At 41.9% G+C, this 27,839-nt stretch overlaps 2 protein-coding genes and 1 long non-coding RNA gene across 4 annotated transcripts in view; 2 read left to right on the top strand and 1 right to left on the bottom strand.

Moving 5' to 3' along the window:
- Nucleotides 1-11,609, top strand: part of kcnh3 (potassium voltage-gated channel, subfamily H (eag-related), member 3) — a 135,449-nt gene extending 123,840 nt beyond the window's left edge. The window contains exons 11-15 of the mRNA XM_026947191.3: nucleotides 97-311; nucleotides 3,438-3,694; nucleotides 4,332-4,432; nucleotides 4,591-4,643; nucleotides 6,017-11,609. Coding sequence (XP_026802992.1) covers nucleotides 97-311; nucleotides 3,438-3,694; nucleotides 4,332-4,432; nucleotides 4,591-4,643; nucleotides 6,017-6,964 — 1,574 coding nt within the window. The 3' untranslated portion in view covers nucleotides 6,965-11,609. The remainder of the gene's footprint in view (nucleotides 1-96; nucleotides 312-3,437; nucleotides 3,695-4,331; nucleotides 4,433-4,590; nucleotides 4,644-6,016) is intronic.
- On the bottom strand, nucleotides 10,825-27,769 carry armc8 (armadillo repeat containing 8). Of its 2 annotated transcripts, none has more exons than XM_053233952.1 (22): nucleotides 27,642-27,769; nucleotides 24,644-24,720; nucleotides 22,324-22,395; nucleotides 21,601-21,743; nucleotides 21,116-21,213; nucleotides 19,597-19,689; nucleotides 18,455-18,539; nucleotides 18,268-18,339; nucleotides 18,077-18,167; nucleotides 17,742-17,802; nucleotides 16,639-16,839; nucleotides 16,305-16,400; nucleotides 15,003-15,085; nucleotides 14,691-14,772; nucleotides 14,456-14,542; nucleotides 14,268-14,360; nucleotides 14,016-14,165; nucleotides 13,208-13,303; nucleotides 12,984-13,079; nucleotides 12,788-12,860; nucleotides 12,023-12,116; nucleotides 10,825-11,924 (listed from the first exon to the last, which is right to left on the bottom strand). In XM_053233952.1, the coding sequence occupies exons 1-22, from the start codon at nucleotides 27,753-27,755 to the stop codon at nucleotides 11,891-11,893; spliced, it is 2,091 nt and encodes a 696-aa protein (XP_053089927.1). In that variant the 5' UTR covers nucleotides 27,756-27,769; the 3' UTR covers nucleotides 10,825-11,890. The 2 variants fall into 2 exon arrangements, with proteins under 2 accessions (XP_053089927.1, XP_053089928.1); XM_053233953.1 differs by lacking the exon at nucleotides 27,642-27,769 and adding an exon at nucleotides 24,845-25,510.
- Nucleotides 18,267-18,931, top strand: LOC128318312 (uncharacterized). The gene is made up of 2 exons (XR_008301771.1): nucleotides 18,267-18,339; nucleotides 18,455-18,931. It is a non-coding gene; the product is annotated as an uncharacterized LOC128318312 (long non-coding RNA).
- Nucleotides 27,770-27,839: the final 70 nt, after the last annotated feature.

Genomic DNA, 27,839 nt, shown 5'->3' on the forward strand with positions numbered 1-27,839 from the left:
CAGCTTTTTATCTTCCTAAAAGTGTTTTAGTTTGCTGTTATGTATGGGAAGACTAGTGCTACTGAAAGCCTGACGCGCTCTCTTTGTGTCCTGCAGGTAAAGGTGACCTGATCGGCTCGGACTCTCTGACGAGGGAGCAGGTGATTAAGACCAACGCTAACGTAAAAGCTCTGACCTACTGTGACCTGCAGTACATCAGCCTGAAGGGGCTGCGCGAGGTGCTGCGCCTCTACCCCGAGTACGCACAGAAATTTGTCAGCGAGATCCAGCATGACCTCACCTACAACCTGCGCGAGGGAAACAACACGGATGTGAGTGACACAATCACTTACATAAGAGCAAATAATGGTGTCATTTTCTTCATAATACTCGGTTATGTTTCTTCTTGCTTTACTAACAGCATCAATCGTGTTATGTCCACGAGTATCTTGTGATGACTGGGTGCACTGTCTATTTTGCTGTTTCACATGTTGTTCTGTGGGTAACATTGCCACCTCACAGCTCCGGGTTCCCTGGTTCAATCCTGAGCTTGGGTTGGGCTTTGCGTGTTCTCCCAGTGTCTGTATGGGTTTCGTCCAGGTTGTCCAGTTTCCTTCCATCTCCTAAAACCAGACCAGTAGGAGGACTGGCTATGCTAAATCGCCCTTAGGTGTGAATGAGTGTGTGAAAGTGTGCGTTCATGGAATCCTGTGTGTCCCCACCTCACACCTAGTATTCCCAGAATAGGCTCCGGATCCATCGTGACCCTGACTAGAATAAAGTAGTTACTGAAAATGACGACGATGCTGACGGTGTGCTGTTCCAAATAAACCCACAAGTGTTCTATGGGATTGAGGTCTGGTGATTTTGCAGGAAGGTCAAAATGTCCCATACAGGTTTGGCCCTATACACACATACACACTACAGTCAACATCCTGGAACATGGGAGTGTCAATATTGTGTTCTGCTTGGACATGAAGCACAAAAACAACCTCAGAATCTGGCCATCAACTCATTGTTGTCAACAACTCACTGTTGTCAACAGCATGACTCATTTTTAGCATCTTATATGTACCAAATGTAACTAGGCTGAGGATAATTCACTGTGACTTGTTGGCAAATAGACTAATTATTTGGATGTGTACATAGAGAATCTGAGGAACTTTAACTCATATTGATCATTTGACATGTGTGTGGAATTAGACAAAGGAACACACTAACCCACACACACACACACACCTGACCTTTACCTAAGGTGTGTGTTTGTGTCTAAGAAACAAAGTGACTGCTCCTCCATCTGCTGCTTCTGGCGGGTTTTCTAATCTATCTCGCTCACACACACACACAAGTCTTTTTATCCTTGTGAGAACCTTTCATTGACGTAATTATTAGTGCCTCTAATTAATGCTATGTCTTCACCTACATTTAACCCTGACCTTAATCGTAGAAACTAAAAGGAAACCCTTGTTAGAAATCAGTTTTTTTCATGAGGACCAGCCAAATGTCGCCACTCAGTCAAACCTATCAGATATTCCGATCCTTGTGGGGACATCTGATATAAAAACATGCCCCCAGCCCCAACACACAAACGCGCACACACACACACACACACACACACACTCCTCTCACTGGGCATCCTTTCCCCCCCTTCACTGTCAGGTTGCACATGTCTGCCGGCTCACAAGTCCTCCTTTCCCAGTGCCCACAAACACAGGCACCAAGTGTATGTCTTGGGGACAGGAATAGCAGCAGTCGCTGTTGGGAGCGCGAGCCGTTGCTAAGAATAGAGTGGGGTGGGGCGGGGGCTCTCCCTCACTGGTTGGGAGCTCCCTCTGTGTCAGCTAAGATTGGATCCTGCCCGCTAAAAATAGAAAGCAAGAGAAGCCGAGAGAAAGTGGGGGAGGGGAAACTTCCTGTAGTGCAGCTTTCTTCTGGCTCTACCACTGCAGAAACACACAGCTCTGAATACAGAACAGGCAGAGGGTGTTTGGCGAAAATAAAGAACATACAGTGATCGTCTGAGATCTGGCGTGTGTAGCTGTGCAGCGTTCACCAGAGCTCGTGTTTGTTTGAGCATTAGTGTGCTGTGAACCAGAAAGTCTCACTGAGCGTCTCAGTGTCAACACAAATCTCTCTCACACATTCACAAGCACGAGTGTGCAAACACCCTTACGGCAAGCGTTTTTAATTTGCCTGAAATAATTAAGGGGGAGAGATGAAAATAAGCGCCAGCGAAGTGACTTCATTGCTTTTTGCATATTAGTGTGTGTGTTTGGGGAAAAGTAGAGGCGCTAACGTGTGTCCATCTTGTGAATGGAAAACAGATCTTTATCCACACTGTTATGCAGAAAAAATTGAACAGGCTCTTAGATGCATATTGATTGTTTTAGACTGACTGAATGCCTGCTGTTGTGCATCATTGGTGGAAGATCTTTCTTTTATAAGTGAAGCAATCACAGTTTTATGTATATATAATTATACATTATACATTATACACATACACACACACACATAAACACACTATATATATATATATATATATATATATATATATATATATATATATATATATATATATATATATATATATATCCGATCCATCTGCGGCCACTGATTCTGGTACACACGTGAGTTCTGAACATGAACCAGCTCTTACAGTGCCAGTGGGACCCATGTTACTAAGAATGGCAGGAGGAGGCAAAAATATGCCTTCACTTGGGGACTGCAGATGGAAAGACCAGGGGAGGAGCAAGAGAAGCAGAAGAATAAGAAAAGCAGAGCTGGTGAAGGGGAGGGGTTGTGTTGCACGAAATAGATGGAGATGCTGATGATAGGGGAGTACAAAAAAGATCAGGAAGAAAGGAATTTAATCATGCTCCAAATAACAATATCTGTTCTTAGACGTGTAAAGCGAATATACACTGCCTTTATAGAGGCTTTTTAGAAAGAGATGGTGGGTGTAGCTTGCATGGAAAAGATACTGACAGACCCAGTCATCTACGCTGACAAACGTAAATAAACATCTCAAACATCACAGGCTTACTGAGACCGCAGCTGCCATGGTGGCCACAAAGAGCTTCTACTGAAGTCGTTCCACATCTCATATTTTTTGGTGTCATTAGCATGGCATTTAAAAAAAAATACGACTGCATTGTCTCAAGCAAATGGTCGAAGTCAATGCTCCTTATTGGAAAAAGGGAGTGGTGAAACTACAAGGCTCTTGAAGGAATGATGAAGAGGTTTAATAAGTACTTGAATTGCAGATGAAATAAAGAGAAAATAAAGACACATGCTGCAGAGTGTAAAAGCACAAGACGGTCAGGTTGTGTTACTCCGCCCCCTACTGTCTGCCATTCACCATTGCATGCATTTTACGCACAAACCAATAGGAAGCACCTAATTTTTTCTTGCTATTCTTTCTTAAATACAAAGTGTGTCCTTTTTGTTGTTTTTCCAAGGTGGACTGGGAGAGCAATGGCGGCCTGGTCAAGAAACTGCCATCCATTCGTGAGGACGAGGAGAATGATGAAGAGCAGCATTCCGTGTCACGGGCACCTCGCTCACCTCTGCGTCTCACAAGGGGGCTCAGCTCACCCCTGCGCTCACCCCTCCTGCCCCCAAGGCCCTTTCGTCCCCCCTCTGATCACAGCCGCCCAGCCACGCTTCAGATACCTGTGGTCAGCTTTAGCAGTGCCCTTCCAGAGCTCAGCCCCAGGTGCAAGAACCAGTTACACACACAACTTTTTTATCAGCTTTGTTTACCTACCATCAAAAAGAGCCTCTTCACAAAGGCAAATACTGGGAAGACCAAAAGACCAAGACTTTTGTAACCCTAGTATGTCTGGGACACAAAGTTTACTTTACTTTTCTACATCAAAAAACTGAACAAGGTTATAACTTGCCTCATGCTAAGTGTTCACGACATTCACTACGATGTGGTTTACCCATCAAAGTTAAACGTACTCTTTATAAAACATGGACGCAATCATTTACTAAGTCTGGAATAATCACAGTTAATGTTCACCTAATTTTTGACCCCCCTGCTATTCAACAAGACAACTACAATTGGTACAATCCATAATTTAGCACAAGTGTCCGGCTACCATGACAACCAGCCAGTAACGGCACTCGATTTCACACTAGGAAAGCACAGGTTTGACTCAGTGAGACTGCAGACAGTCAGTTCTTAGGTGTTGTATTAGGATTTGAAGGTCATTCAAACATTCACATTTCACATAGGTATTTGCACATAAAAGATGTAGATCTTTGGTTTGTTTCTGAGCAAGCAGAACTGTTGTCAATTAAATTATTTGAGCATTTTCTTAAAATGTGTGATCATTGTTGGGCTATAGGTTTGTGGACGGCATTGAGACAGAGAGTAATTCTGGTTCAGCACAAAGGTTTGAGTTCAGCTCTAACCTACCTCATAGTGGCCCTCCATCCCCCAGTCCAGGTAAACTATACACATGTTTATCTGTCTCAAATCCATCAATTCATCCATTCATCACATATTGGGGGAAAAACACACAAAAAAGCCTTGCTTTGTTACCCACACACCTTTTTTATTATGTCTGTGTGTGTGTGTGTGTGTGTGTGTGTGTGTGTGTGTAGTGAGCCAAGAGCAGGTGGAAACCAGGCAGAGCATCAGCAAACTGAGCGAAGAGGTGAGTGTCTGAAACAAACACTAAAGCTTTAATGTGCCATTTACCCTGTCAACCAACTAGAGTGGAAAACCTGCTTCGATGTGCAGGTGTGAGAGCAATCAGCACTATAGGAGCAAGCTTTATCAGCACAGAACGGACAGAATGATTACACTGTGATGTGCAATGTGTTTTGAGTAAATCAAGCCAACAGCTTGATGGATCTATGCATTATATTAGGCCACAAATAATAAACGCCTTGATGGGAGAGGTCAGAGGAGAATGCCGAGCCTGGTTTGAGCTGACAGGAAGGCTACGGTAAATCACATGACCTCTTTACAACCACGGTGAGCAGAAAATCATCTCAGAGTGCACAATATGTCAAACACTGAGGTAGACGGGCTACAACAGCAGAAGACCACATCGAATTCCACTCCTGACAGCCAGTAACAGGAATCTGAGGCTACAGTGGCCACAGACTCACCAAAGGCAGATGAAAATTGGATGAATGTTGCCTGGTTTGATGAATTTCAATCTATGGACCCAGCCTACCTTGTGTCAACAGTTCCGGCTGGTGGTGGTGGTGTAATGGTTTGGGGAATGTTTTTTTTAAACACACATCGGGCCCCTTAATACCACTAGAGCATCGATTGAATGCCACAGCCTATCTGAGTATTGTTGCTGACCACATGCATCCCTTTATGGCCACAATTTACCATCTTATAATAGCAACTTCCAGCATGATAATGTGCCATGTCACGAAGCACAAGTTGTCTCAAACTGGTTGAACAAGACATGAACAAGTCAATGAGTTCAGTGTACTTCAGTGGCCTTCCCCCAATCACCAGATATGAATCCACCTTTGAGAGCACCTTTGGGATGTGATAGAATGGGCGATTCACAGCATGAATGTCTGCAGCAATTATATGATGCAATCTTGCCACAATGAACCATAATCTCAAAGGAATTTTTCCAACACCGTATAGAATCCATGCCACCAACAATTGAGGCTGTTCTGAGAGCAAACGGGGTCCTGTGCAGTATTAGTATGATGTTCCTAATAAAGTGGCCAGTGAGTATATACAAACACAAATGTATAAAGATATAGAACACCATACTGCACAAAGACACTGCTAAATATACCCCAAGTTATTAGGTGCACCTTAATATTGCCATTTTATCAGGTAAACCTACCATTTCCTAGGAATAACATTACTGACTCTAACCCAGTGGAACCAGTGGACCATAGAACTGACCAGATATTCTGAGTACAGCAACAACAATGATATGGTAGAGGGTGTGATTCTGATACAAGTGTAAATACAGTGTACAGTCTGAATGAATACTCTGTGTTAAATCTGGAGGGTCTCATTCATATGCTTTGTTTTTGTTTGCAGATGAACAGCTTGTCAAAACAGGTCTCCCAGCTCAGTCAGGAATTGCAGGAGATGACACGCCTCCTGCGCCCTCTGTTCCTCACTGCTGCTCAGCCACTCCTCTCAACCCCCCCACCACCGGTGACTTTACCTGGCAGTGGTCCGTCCATGAACTCGCCTGCAATCTCACGTCCTCCAGCCCCACCCTGCTCTCTATTGGACATCGCAGACCCAGTGGGGGTGGTAGGTCTTCCCAGCTGCCTCATACCCACCAGCCCAACACAGAGACTGCAATCCCAGGTGGTTTGCTCAAATGGCTCCCCTCATGCCAGCCTATCCCATTTAGAGACTATTCAAAAAGAGGGCACAGGGGCAGGGCAGCATGACATCCCTCTTGGCCCTACCAATGGCTATGGGCAGGCAGCTCCAGACCGGCTTGCCTCTCGCGCCACTTCCCCTTCTCTTTCCTTCTCCCTGTCTATATCCTCATCCCGCTCACAGTCACCTTCCTTGACACCTTGTCAAGGACCGCACCCCTCCTGCCCCACCAGCTGCACACAGGGCCTGTTATTTCCCCCATCATCACAAGACATCCCACCATCTTCCCAGGACAACCCACCTCCACCACATTCCCATTGCTCAGCACCTGCTTCACTAAGTAACTCCCCAGGTGACCACAGACTGAGGGGTGATCCCTCTCCTGCTTCCTCTGCATCGACACCCCTACTTCAGACCCTGCCCTGTTCCTCGCCATCCTGCCCACACCCCTCCCCTCTCTTGCTCTGTTCCCTGAGAGATGGCCAGGGGTCGATGGGCTTCCCGTGGCACCGGCAGACCTCCAGCTGTGCCCAGGCAGCATCTGGCACTGAGCAACCTCAGCTGGAACTGGAGATGCAGGAGTGGGATGCAGGAGGGAAGAGCTCAACAGAGCACATCAGCTTCATCGATGAGGAAGGACCACCACTGTGAATGCCATGGGGACAGATGGGAGGAGAGCAGTAGCACAACCAGGAGCTGGATTGCAGCACATCAATACATCAAATTAGGGTGGAAGGATAATATAAGGAGTCCAGAAAGTAAAGCAGGGTCCATCCACCATACAAACGGGCAAAGTGAGCTGCTTTACTTCAAGGCTGCGGCTTTCATAACTGGTCATGATGGCATCTCGCACCATCTCAACACACCAAAACCTGACACCAGCCAAGCCCAACCATATCAGCACAAAGATGACTGTGCTTCTCTGGACAGACAGGAGTTCTTCTCCAGTGGCATTATAAGATACACACAAAAGCTCAAATTGGTATGGTGCATGGCAACCAAAATTTGTAACGAGCCAACCAAACCCAGCAAACATTGTAATAAGTACTTGACCTATGAAGAGTTCCTGATGGTTATTCTGCATAGGTACATGTTGAACTTGTAGGCCTGAATATGGGAGATGGCATGTGTTTGCAATCTCATGTTACTCTTCTATACTGCCAAAACATTTGTGCTTTATGTGTAGCCAATCATAAGTCACAAATGCATCTACTTGCTCTGATTTTTCACAGCGATTAGGTAGATGAATGAATGTGTTACACTACAACACACATCACTCTCAGTTTTTTCTCCCTATTTGAGCAGTACATAGGTCTATGTCCAGACCCATACATTGCATATTTCTTAGACTGGGAATGTAGAGCTTATCCCAACTTCATACAGCACACACGTTTATATATCATGCCTTATTTTATCCACTTCTATACAGAGGTTTACCAGTATATTGTAACAGACTGATTTAACTCATGGCCTCATTAACATGAGGATTATAAGGCTACTGAACAAAAAGTATGAGTTAGAATAAGGGATATGAAATGGGTAGCCTTCCTTTTTGGTTTACATAGTGTACACATACATAATGCCATATAGCATGTGGTTGTTACATGGAATAATGGCCAATAGCCTAGCGTGGTTCTCTGAGGAGCTCCATTCTCTAAATGTGACCACAACAGGCATTACAACAAGACAATCAAAACAAACCACTAATAGGGATCCAGACAGAAATACAAAATATGCCAGCTACAAATCACACTGCCCTAGCCTGGCATGCCAAATAGTGGGAAGACCGAGTATGGCAATGTAAGATAGCATGCCAATTAGTGTCCATTTGGGAGTTAAGTTAAAAAGGCCCAGTAACATATGGTCCAAAGTCAAGGACACGGGATTGCCATGCCAAACAGCCAACAGACTATGAACTGCACACATGGGATAGATGTTGAGAGGGGAGTAAATCCCCAGGTGCAAGTTTGAATAAAACAACAAACACACGCAGCTTTAGCCATCCAGCCACGTGTGCCTTTCCTATAACCATCCAATATCTCCAGAACATCTCCCCATTTGTTTTCTGTTCATTCTTACAAAAAGGTTTCAGTCATGTCACATGTTAATGAGCACTGCACTTTTATTCACCTAGTAATTATTTATTTAACTATTTATTTGTCTATTTATTTATTTACCCATCACATTGAATGAGAGTGAAGTCTTATAAGTAGAAAGTGCTCAGGTGAATATTTCTACACTTGGTTCCATTTGACAAAACCTATAAAAGCAAGTTAACTGTCAACTCAGTCATATACAGTGATGGTGATAAGCAGCTACGTTTCTGCAGCTGAAATCAACCAAGGTTCCTCAGCTTGAGAAAACACCATCACAATGTCTTATTAATATACAGGGGTCCAAACACTAAGCATGGGCTTCTCATCCATCATGTTGCTTGAGTAGGGACATGTCATTCTTGATTCTATTTTCTTTACCTAGGAACTGTGTAAGGGAGCTGGGGTATGGGAGGGGTTGTTTATGACTGGCAGGGTGTTAAGAGATTTTGGGTCAGGGTTTGGGTGGGTGGGGGTTCCTGCATGTCTCATCTTTTTGCATGAGGAATGTGCCTGCATTATTAAATATGGGAAGTGTGTAGGGGAAAACTGGCTGGAGGTCCAGAAGCATAAATGTATTTTGTTAACTGCAATGAACTTTAACAGATCCTTACCTGAATAATAAAAATGTGTTTTATAAGAATGGAGGGTAATGTGTTGATTGAAGGTGTCTTTATTACCTGATAAGTACAATCTTGCTAATAATGAAGGAAGGCTAGAGGCAGCAGCTTTTGCAAATGATCTGACTTGTCTTATCCCTGTTAGCCACATTACCTTTTTTCTTTAACATTTAACACCACCAAATGATGTTTCCTCTATTTTCTACATAATGCAGCAGAACAGTTTACAGTATAATTCACTTGACTCTTCAAGCTATTATGGAAAGTGTTACGGGTAGAGGAATCCTACAGTAGATGATCTGTGGCTCTTGGCAAGTGGCTCACAATAATGGAGCCTAGGCAAAAAACTACACTCAGAATCAATAACAATCATAAGCATACAGGCTGCACATGGCAAGTTAGCTGGACCATCTGTAGAACATTCAGTACGGACTCACTAACAAAATGCATGAAACGATGCCAGATTAGCAGCCACTAAACTCAAACGTCCTTAACCATGGACCCCTTGAACGATGCGCATGTGGCATGTGATTTTTTTTTGTTGAGGGGGTATGCGACAGGGAAGACCATCAAACAAATAGCTTCCATTGTTCACTGACATCAATTGCTTTGAAAAGGACTCCAACTAATCTAGCAGAGTACACAATCAACTGCCAAGGCCCACCACATAGGCTTGTTTATGTAGAACAGGTTTCACACCTGATACTCAACTGTGCAGACTTTCCTACCTGATCCAGAAAAACTCAGGACGTAGAATTATAATGGTGAGACAGTGTGCTCGGATTAACTGCTCTTGACAAGCTGTGCCAGGTAGACAGGTTGGACATATTGTAGGTCCTGCAGAACTGACTGTGCTGGATGGTGACATTTGTTGCGGTGCTGATGTCAATCCAGGGTGTTCGATGGAAAACAAGCTAGTGCACATAGGATAGCGTAAAAAAAAAGCATGCACTCCAGAGTCCTATTGACTAATTTGCAGTTCAAATGAGCTTGATAAACACAGAACTCGGTTTCTTTTTGCCAAGGGTGAGTTCGTAGAAGTCTAAGCTCGCATGCAGCTATGTGCCAATCAGCAAAAGCTGAGGGATTCAGAGGTGACTGGATAAGACAAGCAGGTATGATGAAAAGGGGATGAAAGCCTGACCAGGAGTGTCTTATCATCATCTCCCTGGTGGGTGGGAAGGGCACAGGATCCATCCCACTCTCATCCAGTCTTCAGGCCAAGAGGAATTACATTAGCCAGGCCATCATATCACAGTAACTTTAATAATTTCCTGTCCTTCCATCAAATTCCAAATATCGTAATAATGTGACTGATGCATGTTGATCTGCTCTGCATGTTTGATTCTTAGATGTTGATGTCAGTAAGTCATGAGTTAAAGAACCCAGAGATAGTACTATAGCATACATACTGTATCTGATTCTTGTGTGTCAGGATTAAAACCCACCAAAACCAGCACCTAGTAGGCAGGTTGAGAGTGAGAGATTAAATTTGGCATTTGCTCCATTCCTGATAATATTTTCAGTGAACTGTAATATCTAACACTCCACTAGTGAACTAAGCCACTTTTAACCTGATCTAGAGCTTCAAGTGCAACTAGTCATTTCCCAAGTAGGACAAAAGACAGTAAGCGGTGGCCGGCTCCGTGGCAGTGGTCTGCATATATTTCAAGGGGAAACATTCATTGTCAATTTCCAAATGAAGGAGTGAATGCTGGAGGTTAAGGGAAATAAGGAGGCAGACTCTGCTCAAGAGAACAACAAAGACAGTACAACTAAGAGCAGCACCTTCCACCTGTTAGTCTTATTCTTAAATATATTCTGCTTTTGTATTTTGAAACTTCAGGTACATGTGAAAATTCAGGTACATGTGACGGGGGAACATTCACAGAGCGGCATTAATAATAACACAAAATTGTTTTAAAGAAACCAATAGACTAATGTCATAAATTAGAAAAAAAATAATAAAATATGACATTGAATAGATTGAGCCGGACTAGAGCTGCATTGCAAGTTGCAAAGCAGAGACTCAAGGTGATTTAAGCACACCTTTACTTTTAGTGGCTTTTTAAATTCTGTATATTATTTTTAATGCATGTCTGCTCATTTCACCCCCACAAGAAAGCACTTCTCACAACTCCAGCTTCTACTATATTGTCCTCGTCCCCTACAAATGATCATTTAGAGGAAAGAACACAAGGAAAAGAAAATCTGGGGGGGGGATTATAAATCAAAAAATATATTTATATATTTATATTTATATATTTATATATATATTTAGAGAGCGTGAGAGAGAGAGATATTTACGAGGTATGTATCCACAAAAAAGCAGTCTTTTTTTTTTTAAACTTTGTCCTCTCTTAATGAAGCCCCTCTTAAAACAACATTAATAATTAATGCTAATAATTATAATAATATCAATAACAAGTCAGCAAACTGAAATAAGGAGGCAACGCTCCCTTTGACCCTGCCATTAGTCTGTTTAGCTTAGCAGTCTGAGACGAAGTCCAAAGCACCAAAGCATCCAAACCACCGGGTGGCACTGCAGCACAAGCAGATTAAAGTCCTTTTTTTTTTTTTTTTTTAAACCAAATCACTGTTCAAAATCCAAAACTAAAATAAAAAAAACAAGAGGAAAAAGCCACAAAAACCCATCTTCTACGAGTTCAGCACAAAAAGTAGAAGACATGTTCGCAAGCGTTCCATTGCCCCTGGCAACCGCGTCTCTAGGTTATGGCATTGATCGGGAGAGTCTCCGCAGGTTCGAAAGGTGTCTTGTGCAACAAAACAAAACTCCAAAAACTCAAACAGAAGAGAGACAAGGGGAGGCCAATCCTCTCAGTGATGGCTGCCTTCGCTCAGGGTCATGCCAAGTACTGCTGCATCGCTGTCTTTGCTCTGAGACAAAGAGAAAGAGAGAGATTAAGAAAACAATGGTCCACTACAACAGAATATCAATGTACCTGTACATATCTGTGGGTATGGGTGCATATTACCTGTCACAGAGGTTAGGATCTGATGCCTGGGTGAGTTTGTGTAAAATATCTACAAAACCCATTTCTCTTAATTTATCCTGCCTCTCCTGGGAACCTGTAGGAACGAGAGAATGACAGCAGGACAGAGAGAGACTCAATCACTCACTCACTAACAGAAGATTGTGTTATTACTACCTGAACTCACACACTGTTCTCAAACATCTGGGAGCTTGGTGACTCTAAACTGCCTTTGGTGTCAATGTGTGTGTGCATGGTCTGCATCAAACTGGTGATCCATCCAGTGTGTATTCCTGCCTTACTCTCAGTGTTCCCGGGATAGGCTCCGGATCGACTGCAACCCTGACTAGCATAAAGCGGATACTGAAGATAATGAATGAACAAATCAATGTTCCCCTGGAAGATTTCTTAGCGGGAGAAATTTAACCTAGCCTGCTGTGATAAATCTATAATCCAGTAGACTATCCAATATAATCCAGGTTGAACAATCCTGATGTGTCATTGTGTTTAGCTCTGCCTGAGACATGGGGAGGCCAATCCTCTTTTAAAATGGATGGATGTCAGTCAGGCCTGCTCTTTTGAGGTCTGTTCACAGATTACTCTAATTAGCACATTCAACTAGCATTTGAGCAGTGTTTTATGACAACTGTCTTGCTTTCTTAACGAAAACTTTGTTGAATATTTAGCCTAAAAATAAAGGAAACCATTTGCTGTCATGTCATATTAAGAATGTTCAAATTATTAAATCATTTTCCCTTCTACCCTCACCGTCCTCCTCATTCCACACGAGGTTGGAAATGCAGAAGGTGGCAGCCAGCTGCAGCTTCACATTGGAATGCCCCTGCAACAACACAAGCAAAACCAAGCAAAGATCAATGTAATCAATGTAAACCAATTCTCATGGAATAATAATAAAAATGAACATTTACTGTATCTATGAGAATCAGAAAAATGCAGGTTTTACCATGTAGTACTTGACTTTCTGAAGCATGTCGTCGTTTGTCATGATGAGCTCCTTGGCTGTGTTTCCGTCAGCAATGTTGGCCAGTATGCACAAAGTCTGAAAATACAGGCATGAAAGAAGCTTATTACATTTTAACCAGTTCCCCATTAATAAGAGGTGCCAGAGCAGGAGAAATAAATTCTGAAATGCTAAATGACAGTATTTTTGTGAGGGTGCGTTCTCACCTGTTCTTTGACCTCTATGCTGTGCTCTCCCTCCAGGATCAGTGTAACTGCCTGCATGATCTGCTTGCCATGGGAGCTCATGATCTGGTCTATGTGCTAGAAAGACACAGTGACAGGATTAACGTGTGTATGTGTGTATGTGTATATGTGAATGACAATGGCTGAGAAAGCTTATAATCTTTTTAATGGTCCTTCATATGTGTGCATTGAGAGGCTGAGAGTTCGGAAGGAGAATCATGATAGTGCATAACAAAGATAAGAGATAATGTTCATGTGGTAGTGAGTGTGTGAGTGGATGTGCACAACATGTTTATGTTAAGACATGGTGCACTGCGACTGGGATTCTATGGGAAGTATAAAAAATGTGGATGTTTTTACTCTCATGTTGGCCAAACAAGGTGCAGGACACAGAGAGACAGCACAAAGCTGTTGAATATTCATATATCTTGGAATATAATACCAAGATCTTCTTCTGAGGTGTTTTTCCAGAAAAAAAAAAAAAACTAGACCACACACAGGTTTTCTACTGGCTCAAGGTTCTAAAGGTTGCAAATTCCCAGGGGTCACTATACAAAATTTTACAAAGCAACATAACATATACCTTCAGCCAGTATGTTTTCTTAAAAAAAAAAATAATAAATTAACATTGTGGGTCAGAGTATCTGCTGGAGAGGGCAGACAAGGGATTACAAAACTCTCTTTCAGCTCTGTTTTCCAGTCCAGCACAATAGTGTATGTATATAATAATACGGCTTTGGTTTGTGTGTGTGTGTGTGTGTGTGTGTGTGTGTGTGTGTGTGTGTCTCACTGGTCGTGTGGAGAGCAGGTTGCGCAGCAGTCCCAGAGTCTTCATAAGCACGTTGGTGTCAGGGTCAGAGAGGAGCCGGAAGAGTTGTTCTGTCCCCAGCGCTCTCATGATCTCCACCTTGACCTTCTGATCAGCCTGGAAAGCCATGTTCTACAAACCCACACACACACGTGCACACACACAAACTTTACATTAGTACACGGTCTTTACAAAGACTTCCAGTAAGGTTGCATTAAACACAGCAGTTCTCACCATGAGAGCCCAGATGCCATTGACCCTCAGTGCGGGACTGTCGCTTTGTGTTAAGCTGCATAGTAAATCGATCACTCCAGACTCCAGGATGGGCTGTGCACATTGGACGCAACATTTCCAGTTAAGCTCACTGACACACTGTGAAAGTCCTGAGTAAAAATTTGCAAGTGTGTCTATCCATCACTGACCTCTTTGCTGGGTGAAAATTCCAGCAGTAGGTTGCATAGTGTTGACGAGGCCATGACCAGCACTTCATCTGGGGCATTCTGTAACAACTATACACACACACACACACAGTCAGAGAAGTCTATGACTTTATATATTTATATATTTATATATATATATATATATATATATATATATATATATATATATTAATTATATATGTATCAACAGTACTAAAGTGATAATCAAATGTCAGACCTTCATTAGTGGCTTCCACACTGCATGATCGTGGAAACTCGTTCTCAGCTGTTGTACTGATCGTGACAAACTGTGGAGACATCTGAAAAGAAGGAACACAGTGAATGAGAAACAACGAGAGTACATACTATATAGAAAGCACTACATGTTATGATTTTCCTGCCTCACAACACACTTGAGTGTAAGAGCAAGGAAAGCATTAAAATGTGCAGTGCATCAGATCAGGACCAGAGCAGCTCTGCAAGAGAAATATGTAAAAACTTGAATGTGAAAAGGAGCCTGAGTTACAGTTGAGGAAGGTGAGTAAGATACCTGACGGCAGCTAAGCGGACCTTTATGCTGGACTCGGAAAGGCCACTCACTATCCTGTCCATCATGTTCTCCGTCTCTGTGATCTGCAGGGAGAGAAAAAGAGATGACTCTGTAGAACTGAGATGGGGAATCAAAATGTATTGCTTTTCATGCAGTAGATGTCTGCTACAAAAAAGGACACAGCTTTGTAAGGATGAATTTATAGAAATTATAGTTTGCAATCTTTTTCAGAATTTTTAGCCGCATTTCCACACTGGGAACCAGGGCTGCTTTTTAGTTCCTCTTTCGGTACAGAGCCAGTTGTGAAGGGCTGAATGGTCAAATGCAAGTTACACAAATGAGTAAAAAAAAAAAAAAAAAAAATAACTATTTAGGCAACAAGTTTTATATCAAAGGTGAAATGGCAGGATTGTTTAAACTGATGACTCAAAGATGGAAGTGTATCTTGAACAACCTCATGAGTGGAAATGGGAAAAATAAAGTCATGAAACTAGAGCTTCATGAACACTGTTGGTTTTAAAAAATTAAATTAACATCATATTCGCATAAATAATCCAAACACATTAAAGAACAACAGCTTCAGGCTCAGACTGCTCCCATTTGTTCTGTACATTTATGTTTAATTATTTGGCAGATGCTCTTATTCAGAGTGACTTGCAAAATTTGCAAACAGCTGATCTCTAAGGATTTATAACCTAAAGTGACTACTTTTGCCTTATGCCAAATTAGACACATTATATGGCCAAAAGTTTGTGAACACCTGACCATCACACCCATATGTGGTTCTTGTGCTGTTGCCACAACATTTGGAAGCACACAATTATATAGAATGTCTTTGTATGCTGTAACATTACAGTTTCTCTTCACTGGAACTAAGAGGCCCAAACCTGTTCCAGCATGACAATGCACATGTGCACAAAGCAAGCTCCATGAAGATATTTTGCGTGAAGGCAAGGTTGGAGTGAAAGAACTCGAAAGAACTGAACACCTTTGTGGTGAACTGGAACACTGACTGCACACCAGACCTCCTCACCAACATCAGTGCCCGACCTCACTAATGCTCTTGTGACTGAATGATCACAAATCCCCACAGCCACGCTCCGAAATCTAGTGGAAAGTCTTCCCAGAAGAGTGGAGCTTATTATAACAACAAAGGGACTACATCTTGAATGGGATGTTCACCAAGCACATATGGGTGTGACAGTCAGGTGTCCACATACTTTTCACCATATAGTGTACACTGCACAGTTTGCAACACTTCTGTTATATTGTTCCAAGAATTTGGGGTTGAAAATGGCTAACCTTTTTCCTAATGTCTTCATCATTAGAGCCGAGAGAGGCGTAGAGTTTGAAGGCTGCTTGCCTCAGCTCATGCGCATGCTTCAAGTCATGATCCAGCTAGAGAGAGAGAGAGACAGAGAGAGAGAGAGATTAAGGAGATTTGACACAATCTCTCCTTAATCAAATTAAATGTGAACTTCATTGTTCACTGTAATCGCAGCAGCTTTCCCCATAGTATAGAAATACATACGTCTCTACATGAGCATGTTTAGGTTCTAAATGTTTTATGAAGCCTTTAAACGTTAACCTTTAAACGGCAATGAATAAATGAAATGTGTACGTGTGTGTGTCTCACCCTCTTGATGTCGGTGATGGCGCTGACTGAGCTGGGGTATTTGAAGTAGTCGGCGAGCATGGCCACCAGGTGATCTGTGACGCTCGCTATCCTCTGGAGCTCCACATCCGGCTCCATCAGGTAGGCCAGCGTCTCCGCCCCCTCCACCCGCTCCTCCAACAGCCGGTCCTTACTGCACATGCGCACCAGGCACGGTAGAGTCTGAGCACACAAACACACACATACACAAAACAGCCATGGGCAAGCCGAATAAACATACTGACACACTTGTGTCAGACCACGGTGATTTGTTAAATGATCCCTAATGAATTTGTGATTCATTAGGGATGTGATTGTGATTTCTGACACACTATAAAAATAACAGAAATGGGAATATATAAGGGCAGCAGTAGTGGCCATCTTAAATTTCACCAGGATCACTTTCTTTGTAGACAAATAGTTGCATATCACTGCATACAAGCATCAGGTGTAACTTAAAGTATGAAGATAGAATGTTGGAAGTTATTCAGATGATAATATAGTTCCAGTGTGGTCTGTATATTATTTTTGTTTTAAATTGAAAGACAAAAAGAATACAAGTCCAGTCGCATACAAGTACAGAACAATAAATCTCTATACTTCGCTTGGGGTCAGAGCATACGGTGCCCATGGCAGAGAGAGGGTTAAGGGCCTTGCTCTCGGGTCCAACAGTGGCAGCTTGGCAGAGCTGAGATTTAAACTCACTCAAAAGAGCCACTGCTACCAGCCCTGGAACCTTTTTTTGTTTTTTTATGAAATTGTTTATCTACAAACGATAATAATGAACCAAGTGGCAAGTGTTCACAATGCTGAACTGGTAGCTCTAAGCTTCCCTTAATTCTTAGCTGTATTAGCCTTGTAGTAAATATGTCTTGGCTGATTAAGTACACTTTGGGTAAGGGATAAATTATTTTAAATTTACATTTTGGCACAACTTTGTTTCAAACCATTTTCAGACCACTTTTAAAAGATAAGTTCACTAGTGTAAAACTATACTCTGATACTGAAATATGGCAAAGACTGTTAAGAGTCTAGAATGATCTTACTAACAGACACAGAGGAGAGATGGGCCTGCTTTGAGCTACCTTTAGTGTGATACAAATGTCATCTGTCCTGATGGCTCCCGCTCGACACATGTATGTTAAACTGTGAGAGAGAGAGAGAGAGAGAGAGAGAGAGAGAGAGAATTGGCACAAGCAACACATTAATCCTGAGGTAATTTGGAAACAAAATTTCAGTATAACAATTACAAAATCTTAGCCAGTAGAGGGCAGTATAAATCTAGAGCTCATTTAAAATATTATTAAACATGCAGTATGTTGAATGCCCCAAATAATCCAAAACTATTCTCCCACATGTAAAGAAGGAGGACAGTCAGTGGTCAGTGTGCGAGCTGTGTACGAGTGAGCAAGACTCTCACCATTTGGCTGCTGTCAGCTGCATTTCAATGGGTTTATCTCTTTGCATCATTCGCACAAAAACCTGAGAGAGCAGCTCGCCTTCCACCAGCACTGAAAATTACACACACCATTAACATTAACAAGCCTGCCTGAGCGAATGCTAACAAGAAAATTGAGAAAGGGAGGGTGAAAAAAGTAGTGACCCTCTCACCATTCACCAGCGTCATGGAGACCTGAGGGTTCTCGTATGCAAGGACGGAGAAGCATTTTAACGCCTGCATTCGTACCTGCATAGGGAAGAGGAGAGAGAGGCTGACTGATGGTCTGCCATGGTTTAACACCACAGCACTACTATTCTATGTTGTGTGTGAGTGTGTGTGTGTCTGGAGGCTCGTGAGGTACCTTAAAGGATGGTGACGTCAGCAGTGGCGCGATGTTCTCGATTGCGCCATTGTTAAACAAAACTGTCTGATGCTCTGGAGTCTGAACAAACACAGACATGTAAAAAGCCTAGATGACCTAAAGCAAGGTTTAACACTGCTCAGGAGCTACAACTGCACACCAAAGTAATAACACAAGCAAGAGAGCACTTAAATTAAACTGTTTAGGTCAGTGTTCTGTAAACTCTGTCAGGTCAAAAGATTGGAACTGTCTAAAAATATTAAAAGATTCGATTAAAGTAATGGTTTAGTGAAATAAATATTTTCTGCTCTCCTCAAATGAAGTATACCAGGCTTGTTTAACATGTAAGGTAAATCTTTTTAAGTAAATACCTGTCCAAATCATATTATTATGTATGTAGCTATGTAATCTCATATTTAAATTGAAAAATTGCAATATAGCCATGGTGGAGCTTTTTTTTTTTTTTTTTTTTTTTTAAAAAACAGTTTCAATGTGAAACTATATCTCCAGCAAAACTCCTAGGATACACTTTTATAAGTAAAGATGAAAAAAGGATCTTTAGAGCAATAGAGTAGCCATTTTGATTCCATGAAGAATCTTATAGTCTATGATTCTTTAGCCATTTTCTGTCCAAATAGACTTTTACTCCAATAAACTGAATAAACCACAATGATCCCTTCACATGTATGTTATTTTTTGCTGTGCTAACAATATAATCGATTATTACTATGGTATATGGTCTCACTCTAAAGAACATTGCCTTGCACTTTTATTATTAATTTAAAAAAGTGGAAGGAAAAAAATGGAAACATGTCACAAAGTATATACTGGGCAATTGGAAAACAGCATAAAATAGTGAGGCGGCAGAAAATAGTCATAAACAGCAGAAAATTTCTGCTTCAAAGATGCAGTCATATTTCTTCTTGGGCTATTATTATTAGACCAAGTGTTTTCTTTTTGTTATGTTTTGAAATGTGTTATTAAATGTCACTTAAATTCAGCAGAAAGTGGTTTAATGGCTTAACACATATACAGTGACCTTTAGACAGTGCTGTAAATTACAAATGTCAGTATGTACAGAGGGTGTGTGTGTTTGTGTGTCTGTGTGTGTGTGTGTGTGTGTGTGTGCGTGCGAGACCTTGCAGCAGTGAGAGAAAATCTCGGTGATGTACTCCTGTGTGCGCTGGGACCGGCTCAGCAGAGACATCAGGTGAGGGATCACAGTGGGGTCCTAATGAGAATAAGAGTGGGTATATGAGTATGTATCAACTGAAACATATCCATGTCTACATCTGGGCTCATTTATGAATGATTTAGTACAATTTGATCTTAAATTCCATGGATATGATCTTACGTGATGTACAAATCAATGTCTAAGAAAAGTAATGAGTATGTGTGAACTAGTACGAGTGTGTACTAGTTTTACTTCATCCCTTACAGTAGTTTATGTGACTTTTAGTCATGCCAGGGTAAAAGGACTGATTCAAATTTCTGAGTAATGAATGAATAACAATTGCAAAGAATTAAAATACACAGCAGACAGTAAATGTGAAACAACTACACAAACAAAAAGTTTGTATTAGTGGATAAATTCCAAATGATTAAATATAGTCTGTAAAAAATGGTCACATATTATTTTGCAGTAAAACAATCATACTGCCAATTATCAATAAATTATCAACAGGTTAACTATGATAGGAATTTCACATCTCTGGTCTAATATTATTCTATGGCTCTCTATACCAGTGGCTTTCACATTGGGCCTGGTGACTCCCAGGGAGTGGTTTTCTTCTTACCCAGGGTTGTGATTTAAACAAATATAAAAGTTATTATATTTATTATTAAGCTGTTATAGTTATTAGTCTGTTTAACCGATCACTTGATTTGAAAGGGTGTAATCCAAACGTCAACAACTCAAAAGCAAGTTATAAATAACGTCAGCTTAGACCTAATGTGTTGCGTTGGTGGATAGTTAATACTATGGTTCCAATAAATAGGCACAATATTATCGTACACACTTGAATAATGAGCCTAATATTCAAAAAGTTGAATTATGTTTGTGAAATAAATCTGTCAAATGTTACAGAGCCAAGGATTTATATACACGTGCTGAAATCTGGGGAGAATAAACAGTCGAGTTTGCACTCTCTCTGCTAGACTGTACTATAGAGTGAGTTTTCTAAAATCAGTTACATTTTTTGTTCTTTTTTCCCCCCACATGGTGATATGGCTTATGAACGGCTTTATTACTTTTAAGACTAGTGACAGATGTCTCACTGTATAAGGATAGTTGAGGCTATTCTCTCAGCGGAATTGCGCATCTCTTCCATATGCACTTGACTTTAAGATGATTATCGATTAATAAACAGGCCACTCATGATGCATTAGGAATATTTTCCGTGGTATGGGAATTTTAGGAATATTTAGGAAATAATTCTACATCCACATATAGGATTGCTCTATTCACTGCCCTGGGTTTTAATTCTAATACACAACGCCAGGGAAAAGAACACAGCAGTACACACTGTACGTGGTTGATTTGTTAGGACGTGTATGCACCCTTGTCTTAAAGGTTATGTACAAGTACAGCAATAACACGACTAGCAGGCAACAATGCACCTGAAACCCACAGCGAGTGCTGTTCCGTGCCATCTTACCGTGTAGAGTAGCTGCACCGGCGTGACAGGACTGATGAAGACTGTTCTTAAGCAGCGCAGACAGGCCTCAATGAAGACCAGGTCAGGACACAAGAGACCTGCGACATAATCAGAATCAGAATCCTCTTTATTGCCAAGTACCGTGGGTTTACATGTTCAAGGAATTTGTCTTGATGTACTGGTGCTTAGTCATAACAGTAAAATACAAGAAATAAAAATAATATTAGTAAGGTAAACAATGTAAGGTAAGATAAGAAAGTAAAAAAAAGAGAAAGAGAAGAGAAAGTTATGAGAATGAGAACCATAAATATAAAGAAACTATAAAACTATGAAAATTATGAGCATAAAATAAAAATAGAAACCTTAACTGTACATTAGTGCAGGATGTACTAAGACCCAACTTATCATTTTACTAGTACAGAGCTTCAAGTGGGAACAGAAAAGCAGAGGAAGAGAGAACGAGACAGAGAGAAATGGACAGAGACCTTGCAGCAGGGCGGGGATGATGTGACAGTCCACCAGGGACTTGATGTTGTTCTCGGTGCCCATGGCCAGGCTGCCTAACACCACTGCACACTCTGTCCTCAACTCCGCACTGGACGAGCTCTGCTGGAGTAAATACAGGAGCCTACACACACACACACCTCAAATGTTATACAACAGTTTTAACATTAAAGAAGTATTTTATCCACTGCTTTACAATTAATCAAAAACAGCCAGTGTCAGTCAGCACAATCTCATTACTACTACACAGATCATTAGCAATCCTGTATAAAAAACTGTTGTATACATTTTCTAGAAAGGGGTCATCCACTGGTGAACCATAGTTCGGGTACTGTCCCAGCAAAATATTTCAGCGGATCGAACCGAGCACTTGTAAAATACTGTAGTGTGACCGACCAACGTATGGAAGAAAAACATGGCCATGTCCATCTCTATCCTGAAATTTTACACCGAGTCGTTAATATTAGCACTTACAGACTCATTTCCAGATCAGTTCAGGGCACTAACACAATCACCACTGACCACTGTGCTACAGTACTGGATCAGTGTGCTGTATGAAGCTGTGTGTTGTGGGTATATGATATTATTAGCACACAACTACTACAAATGTGTGTGCACAAAAAGCAGCCGCTGCTATATTCAGCCGTGTCGGTGTACAGTGTGACTCTGGGAGCTGAATGAAGGGCAGACGTGGCTCCACCTACCTGGGCACGGCTCCCAGCACAATCAGGTTAGCCTTCTGTTTGTTGTTTCCAATCACAGCGTTCTTCATGTCACTGTCAAAACAATTCACTTTTATACATTACATTACTTAAAACACTCCAAAATGATCCATTATGTTACTGTCCAGGATACATATTAAAAAGAATTCATCGGGTCATCTCTCCCCGCATTACTGAACAGAGAGACTGAGCCCAGGTTATGTCTGAAGCAGGTCAGGCTGTACACACCCTAGCCATTATTTAAACTCTACAAAGCTCCACCCATCCATACAAACGCCTGCTTTTACAAAACATTTAGTAGTAAAATACTCTTTGTAGTTGTACGTGAAATCATGACTGTCAGTGATGCCTCTGCAAATCTACGGAGTTGTATCCACTAGTTGTATCCACTGCTGACACACAAGGAAAACCACTTCCTGTTTACAAATTTGAGTTCAGTGCAACATTAATATACAGAAAGCCCTACTTAACTAAAGAAATGGTTTTTGATCCCAGGTCTGTTGGTGACCACAGCTCAGTTTTAATCTATGGGGAGAGAGTTGGGCAGGTAACAACATATAAGTATTTAGGGATTCATTTTGCTTTTCAATTACAATGGGCTCATCAAGTGGAGTATGTTTGCTCATGTGTTAGTCAGCTTTTGCATTTTTTTGCAAAGGCTTAGGGTCCATGGAGTGGATAAAAGCACTACGTTATTGTTTTACAAGGCAGCCATTGAATCCATTATTCGTTATGGGATTACAACATGGTTTGGTAACCTGTCCGTTAAACTCGGATCCAAAACCTGATTAGAAGGGCTGGAAAAATAATTGGCATGCTGCACTCATCTTCTCTTCAGGAGATATATGAAGAGACTGTGAGGAAGCAGAGCCTTAAAATCATTTGTGATCCAAACCACATCCTTCACAAGGAGTACGAGTTGATGCCTTCAGGCAGAAGGTACGAGTCGCCAAACCGTAAGATGAATAGGTCACCCTAGGGGTGAAAAGTTGTTTTAGGGTATTTGTGTAATATTTAAGTGTAGGGTATTTGGACAATTTTAAGTGTATGGCATTTGTGTATGTTATGTGTATATTTGGTTATTGCATGGTGTGTATGTTTTGCTGTTTATACACATCTGGGTGCAATTGCATGTCAGGTCAGTGTAGTTTGATTGTATATGTGTATAGTAACATCAGTTGTGTTCTTGATTACCCAAAACAAATTTCTCCTAAGGGAGACAATAAAGTCTAATCTAATCTAATTTGCGCCGCATAATCACAAAGTGTACACGTTCAAGTTCGCTTCCAACATTACCTAGTTAGCCAGCCTGATCTATCTTCCTAACATTTTTCTCTATTGTTTGAATATATAATGCATAATAAAATCAGTGGTTATAAATATAAGACATAATCTGTGGTTTAAATATGGATTAAAAAAATTTGCCTGCCCAAATTCAATGAAAAGAAAGGGGAATAGGGCAAAATAACAGTCTAAGACAATTTTTTTTTTTTTGCTAAATAAATGTGATTTCAGTATTGAGTTAAATAATTTCAGTCTGCAGCTCTACAAATCTCACATGGATGTAAGAAGCTGAGATGAAGCTGCTAATAAGAGAGTGGAAAAGTACTGATGAAGCAGATCATTAGCAGACGGTTAGCCGTAACTAGAGCTCCGAGCTAAAAATAAAACTGAAAAGATTGTTCACGTTCACAACACAGGAACATACACACACTAGTGAAACATGAATGTGAACAGACACAAGGTGCTGCCTCACACTGTCTCTCTCTCTCTCTCTCTCTCACACACACACACACACACACACACACGCACACACACACACACGCCGTTCACATTCATGATGCACATCCCACACTTCTATACCTACAGGTAGACATCGGTACGGGCTAATCATTAACCAGCCAGGCCTGAGGAGGACTAGCGCACAGACGAGAAGATTTCATACTATTCGTGATTTATTCAGTCATGTAACAAAGCATGGTTATTTTGCTTCTGTTGCCATTTTGGTGATTATAGGTATGGTAAATTGTAGGAAGTGTTAATTCATTCTCGTTACCATTTCACACCTTGTTTGGCATATGTTTGTTTCAAGGTTTGTTTATTCTTTAATTTTGTGTTTTATGTTCTTTTCTGTTTAGCTCTTGCGGTGATTCTTGATGTCATGATGGTGATTTCACAGCAATTCTACAGTGGTCTCATGGTGATTTTATGGTGAATCGACGCTGATTTGTGATTAATAAATTGACTGAATCATAAGTAAAAGAGTTGACCATCTTTAACCAGAGAGCTAATGTATACTCACATGACTCCTTGGAGCACTTTCTGTGGGTCGGGGTCGAAGAGCCGGTCAACATAATGGCGACTGGTGGCTGTGACTTCCTGCATAGTGACAAGACAACAATCACAAATCAATGCATTTAACCCACTTCAAAACCCAGGGCAGAAAACAGCTCAGAGAGGCAGAGCAGCAGGACATGAGCTGGGAAACCCCCATTCTGCCCACCGCTAGCCCTGAATCCAGCCATCGCCAGCTCTCTTGGGCAACGAAATGAAGATCTGACACTTGATAACCGTGTTTGTTTGCATTCATCCGTGGACAGAAGTTTCTAGAAGGACTGTGACCACTTAGATCACTTTATAGGAACTCCAGATCCTCGTGACGTAAGCATAGCAGCCTGAAGCTCGGGAACAAACACTCAGGCTCAAATATCAACCCTGGCATGTCAGAGCACCTTACATAAGCACTAATACTAAGCATAAGGGCAAGCTGTCTAATGTTTTGGAAACACAGCCTTCTTGGATGTTAAATAGTGTCAGTGCTGCATAAACAAAAACCTTCAGCTGAGTTAGAATGATGAGGACGAGAGATTTGCATTACTGTCTTATCAAAATCAGGATGACTACTGAGAGTCACATGACAGAAGCACTCCCGAGAGTCACATGACACCTCTCAGAAAGCATAAACACACTGACACTGCTAGAACTATTCCCTACTAATGACAACGTGCAGAAAGGCTCAGGTGTGCAGGATAATCTCCACTATGCTTTTAGACGTGAATATAAAATGGTTTGACTTTCAAAACAGTGTACTGTGCTGACCACAGATCAGCTGACATTGGCTGCGAAAGCCACACTAATGACGGCTTTGAGTCCAATACTGAGTCCAATACTGACCGAAGGATGACTTGCAACTTTGTATTGTATTAATGTTTCATTCTGCCGAATCACTGACCCTGTGTACACCTAGTTACTACAAGTGCTGTGGATGTGGATTGTATGTGTGATTGATGTGGATTGTCACTTGCAGTCAGACAGTTTTGACTATTGGGTGGACGTATAACGTACTGGGTGGAGGTTGGCACACTTGCATTCCACTTTATCTTGGTATAACGCTCATACTCAAACCACATGACGGTCAACAGCAAACAAGGTTCTGTTTTAATGTGGATAAACTCCATCCAGATATAATAATATACAATCTGAATGATACTCAAAATGGTGTCACGGGTGTGAGTTGTCCCTGGTTCGAGCTCCATGACTGTCTGGGTTTCCTCCGGGTTCTCCGGTTTCTTCCTACTTCCCTAAAACATGCTGGTAGATCTTGACTCGACTCTAAATAATTATTAGATGTGAATGAATGTGAGCGTCCTTCGCCCTGGGTGTGTGGAGTTTGCATGTTCTCCCCGTGCTTCGGGGGCTTCCTTCTGGTACTCCAGTCTCCTTCCCTAGTCCAAAGACATGCTGTTGTAGGCTGACTGGCATCTCTAAATCGTCTGTAGTGTGTGTGTGTGTGTGTGTGTGTGTGTGTGTGTGTGTGTGTGTGTGTGATTGTGCCCTGCGATAGGTTGGTACTCTGGCCAGGGTGTCCCCCGCCTTGTGCCACCGAGTCCCCTGGGACAGGCTCCCTGCGACCCTGTGTAGGATAACCGGTACAGAAAATGGATGGATGGATGGAAGGAATGTGAGCGTATGGTGTCCTGCGATGGCTGGGATTCCCATCCAGGGTGTATTCCCACCTCACACTATCCCAGTGTTCCTGGGATAGTCTCCAGATCCACCACAACCCTGACCGGGATAAAGCGGTTATGCAAGTACGGAAGGACGTACAGGAAGAAGAGTTCGCAGGACACCATATACACTCACTTTCATAACAGTTTCAAGTCAAGTCCACCTACCGGCATGAGAACCTGGAGGAAACCCACACAAGGATCAAACCCGGGACAACGCCACACACTGCACACCCATCACACCACTTTCATTTCATTTGAATTCTACCTTATTATATAGGACAGATCTTGGATGGATGAATGGATGGAAAAAAATAAAATAAGCTTCAGATCTCCTGATCAGGATTTAGACCCATTTTAAACTTGTCTTGGATGCCCAATTGCATTACACTGACATGTTTATGTGATTAATCTTTATCCTGATCTTTTCCTAATTCTCATACTTACAACACATTTAATAACCTGTGTGATAACATGTTGGGAAAGATGATGTTGACATATTGCTCTAAAAACGAAACTAACTTTCCATAGTATATACACCACTACAAACAATTAAGGCTAAATTCCAAACAACTTCCTACTTCCTACAGAGGTGCACTAGGCAGGGGGTACACAGCGTGCCCCTGTAGTCTATTTAGTGCACTATATGTCCCGTATGGAGCGGTTGGTACTCAGAGCAACAGATTTTCTCCTCTTCAGAGTAGAGGAGCAACAAGACAGGGGGCGTTTACTTTCACTTAGCCTGCTAGCCTGACAGCTGAACAGCACTAACTCACATTCTACTTCCTACATGACCAGAGAACGCTATACATCCTCCAAATGTGAACAAATTACACATAAATGACCTATTTTACCTCAGGTAAAGTGCGGCACACTTTAGCTCTTGCTAGCCATCCAGCTTCATGGCTAAGTAGCAACAAGCCTGTAAACTACCACAACTTCACTGCTGCTAGCAAGACTAGCTAACTCAGGAGCTAACTCTAAACCTAGGGTCTGATCCCTGACTAAATGTTTCATTAATTTTTTACACCCAAACTGGAAATATTTCCGTGGACTACATGCAGTAAGCGAGTGGAAGACGAGTCACACGGCATCCTCTCCGCCCCGCGCCGGTACGTGAACTCATTCCGGGTGACCGTCAGCCAACCTCTCGCTTCTCCACACACACACACACACAGACACAGCGTCAGCACAGACTATCACCTCACATCAAACACGCTCGGGTCTGCCATGTCGGACAACAGGCACGCATAAGAGACTGAGTTTGTTAGTGACAAAGCGACAGAGACTCACAGATAACACGCTGATGCGTAGAGGGGCCTCCAGCAAGCACGCCATCTCTCTCTCCCCCTGCGCGAGAGACGATCCGCAAACGCACTTTCCACACGGTCCGCCCCGACCTGTCATCTACACACAGAGAGCCGTTCCCTCTGGACTAGACTGAGTTTATCCGTATTATTATTATTATTATTATTATTATTATTATTATTA

This window comes from Pangasianodon hypophthalmus, chromosome 5 (genome assembly GCF_027358585.1).
Source record: "Pangasianodon hypophthalmus isolate fPanHyp1 chromosome 5, fPanHyp1.pri, whole genome shotgun sequence".
NCBI lineage: Eukaryota > Metazoa > Chordata > Actinopteri > Siluriformes > Pangasiidae > Pangasianodon > Pangasianodon hypophthalmus.

Bases quoted from the DNA above. Each gene is read 5' to 3' on its own strand.
- armc8 (XM_053233952.1), bottom strand. From the start codon at position 27,755: ATGACAGGTCGGGGCGGACCGTGTGGAAAGTGCGTTTGCGGATCGTCT. The intron at 14,773-15,002 runs GTATCTTACTCA...CCTTCTTTTCAG, and splicing joins GTCCGCTTAGCTGCCGTCAG to ATGTCTCCACAGTTTGTCAC. The intron at 12,117-12,787 runs GTGAGGGTAGAA...TCGTTCCTACAG, and splicing joins CGTGTGGAATGAGGAGGACG to GTTCCCAGGAGAGGCAGGAT.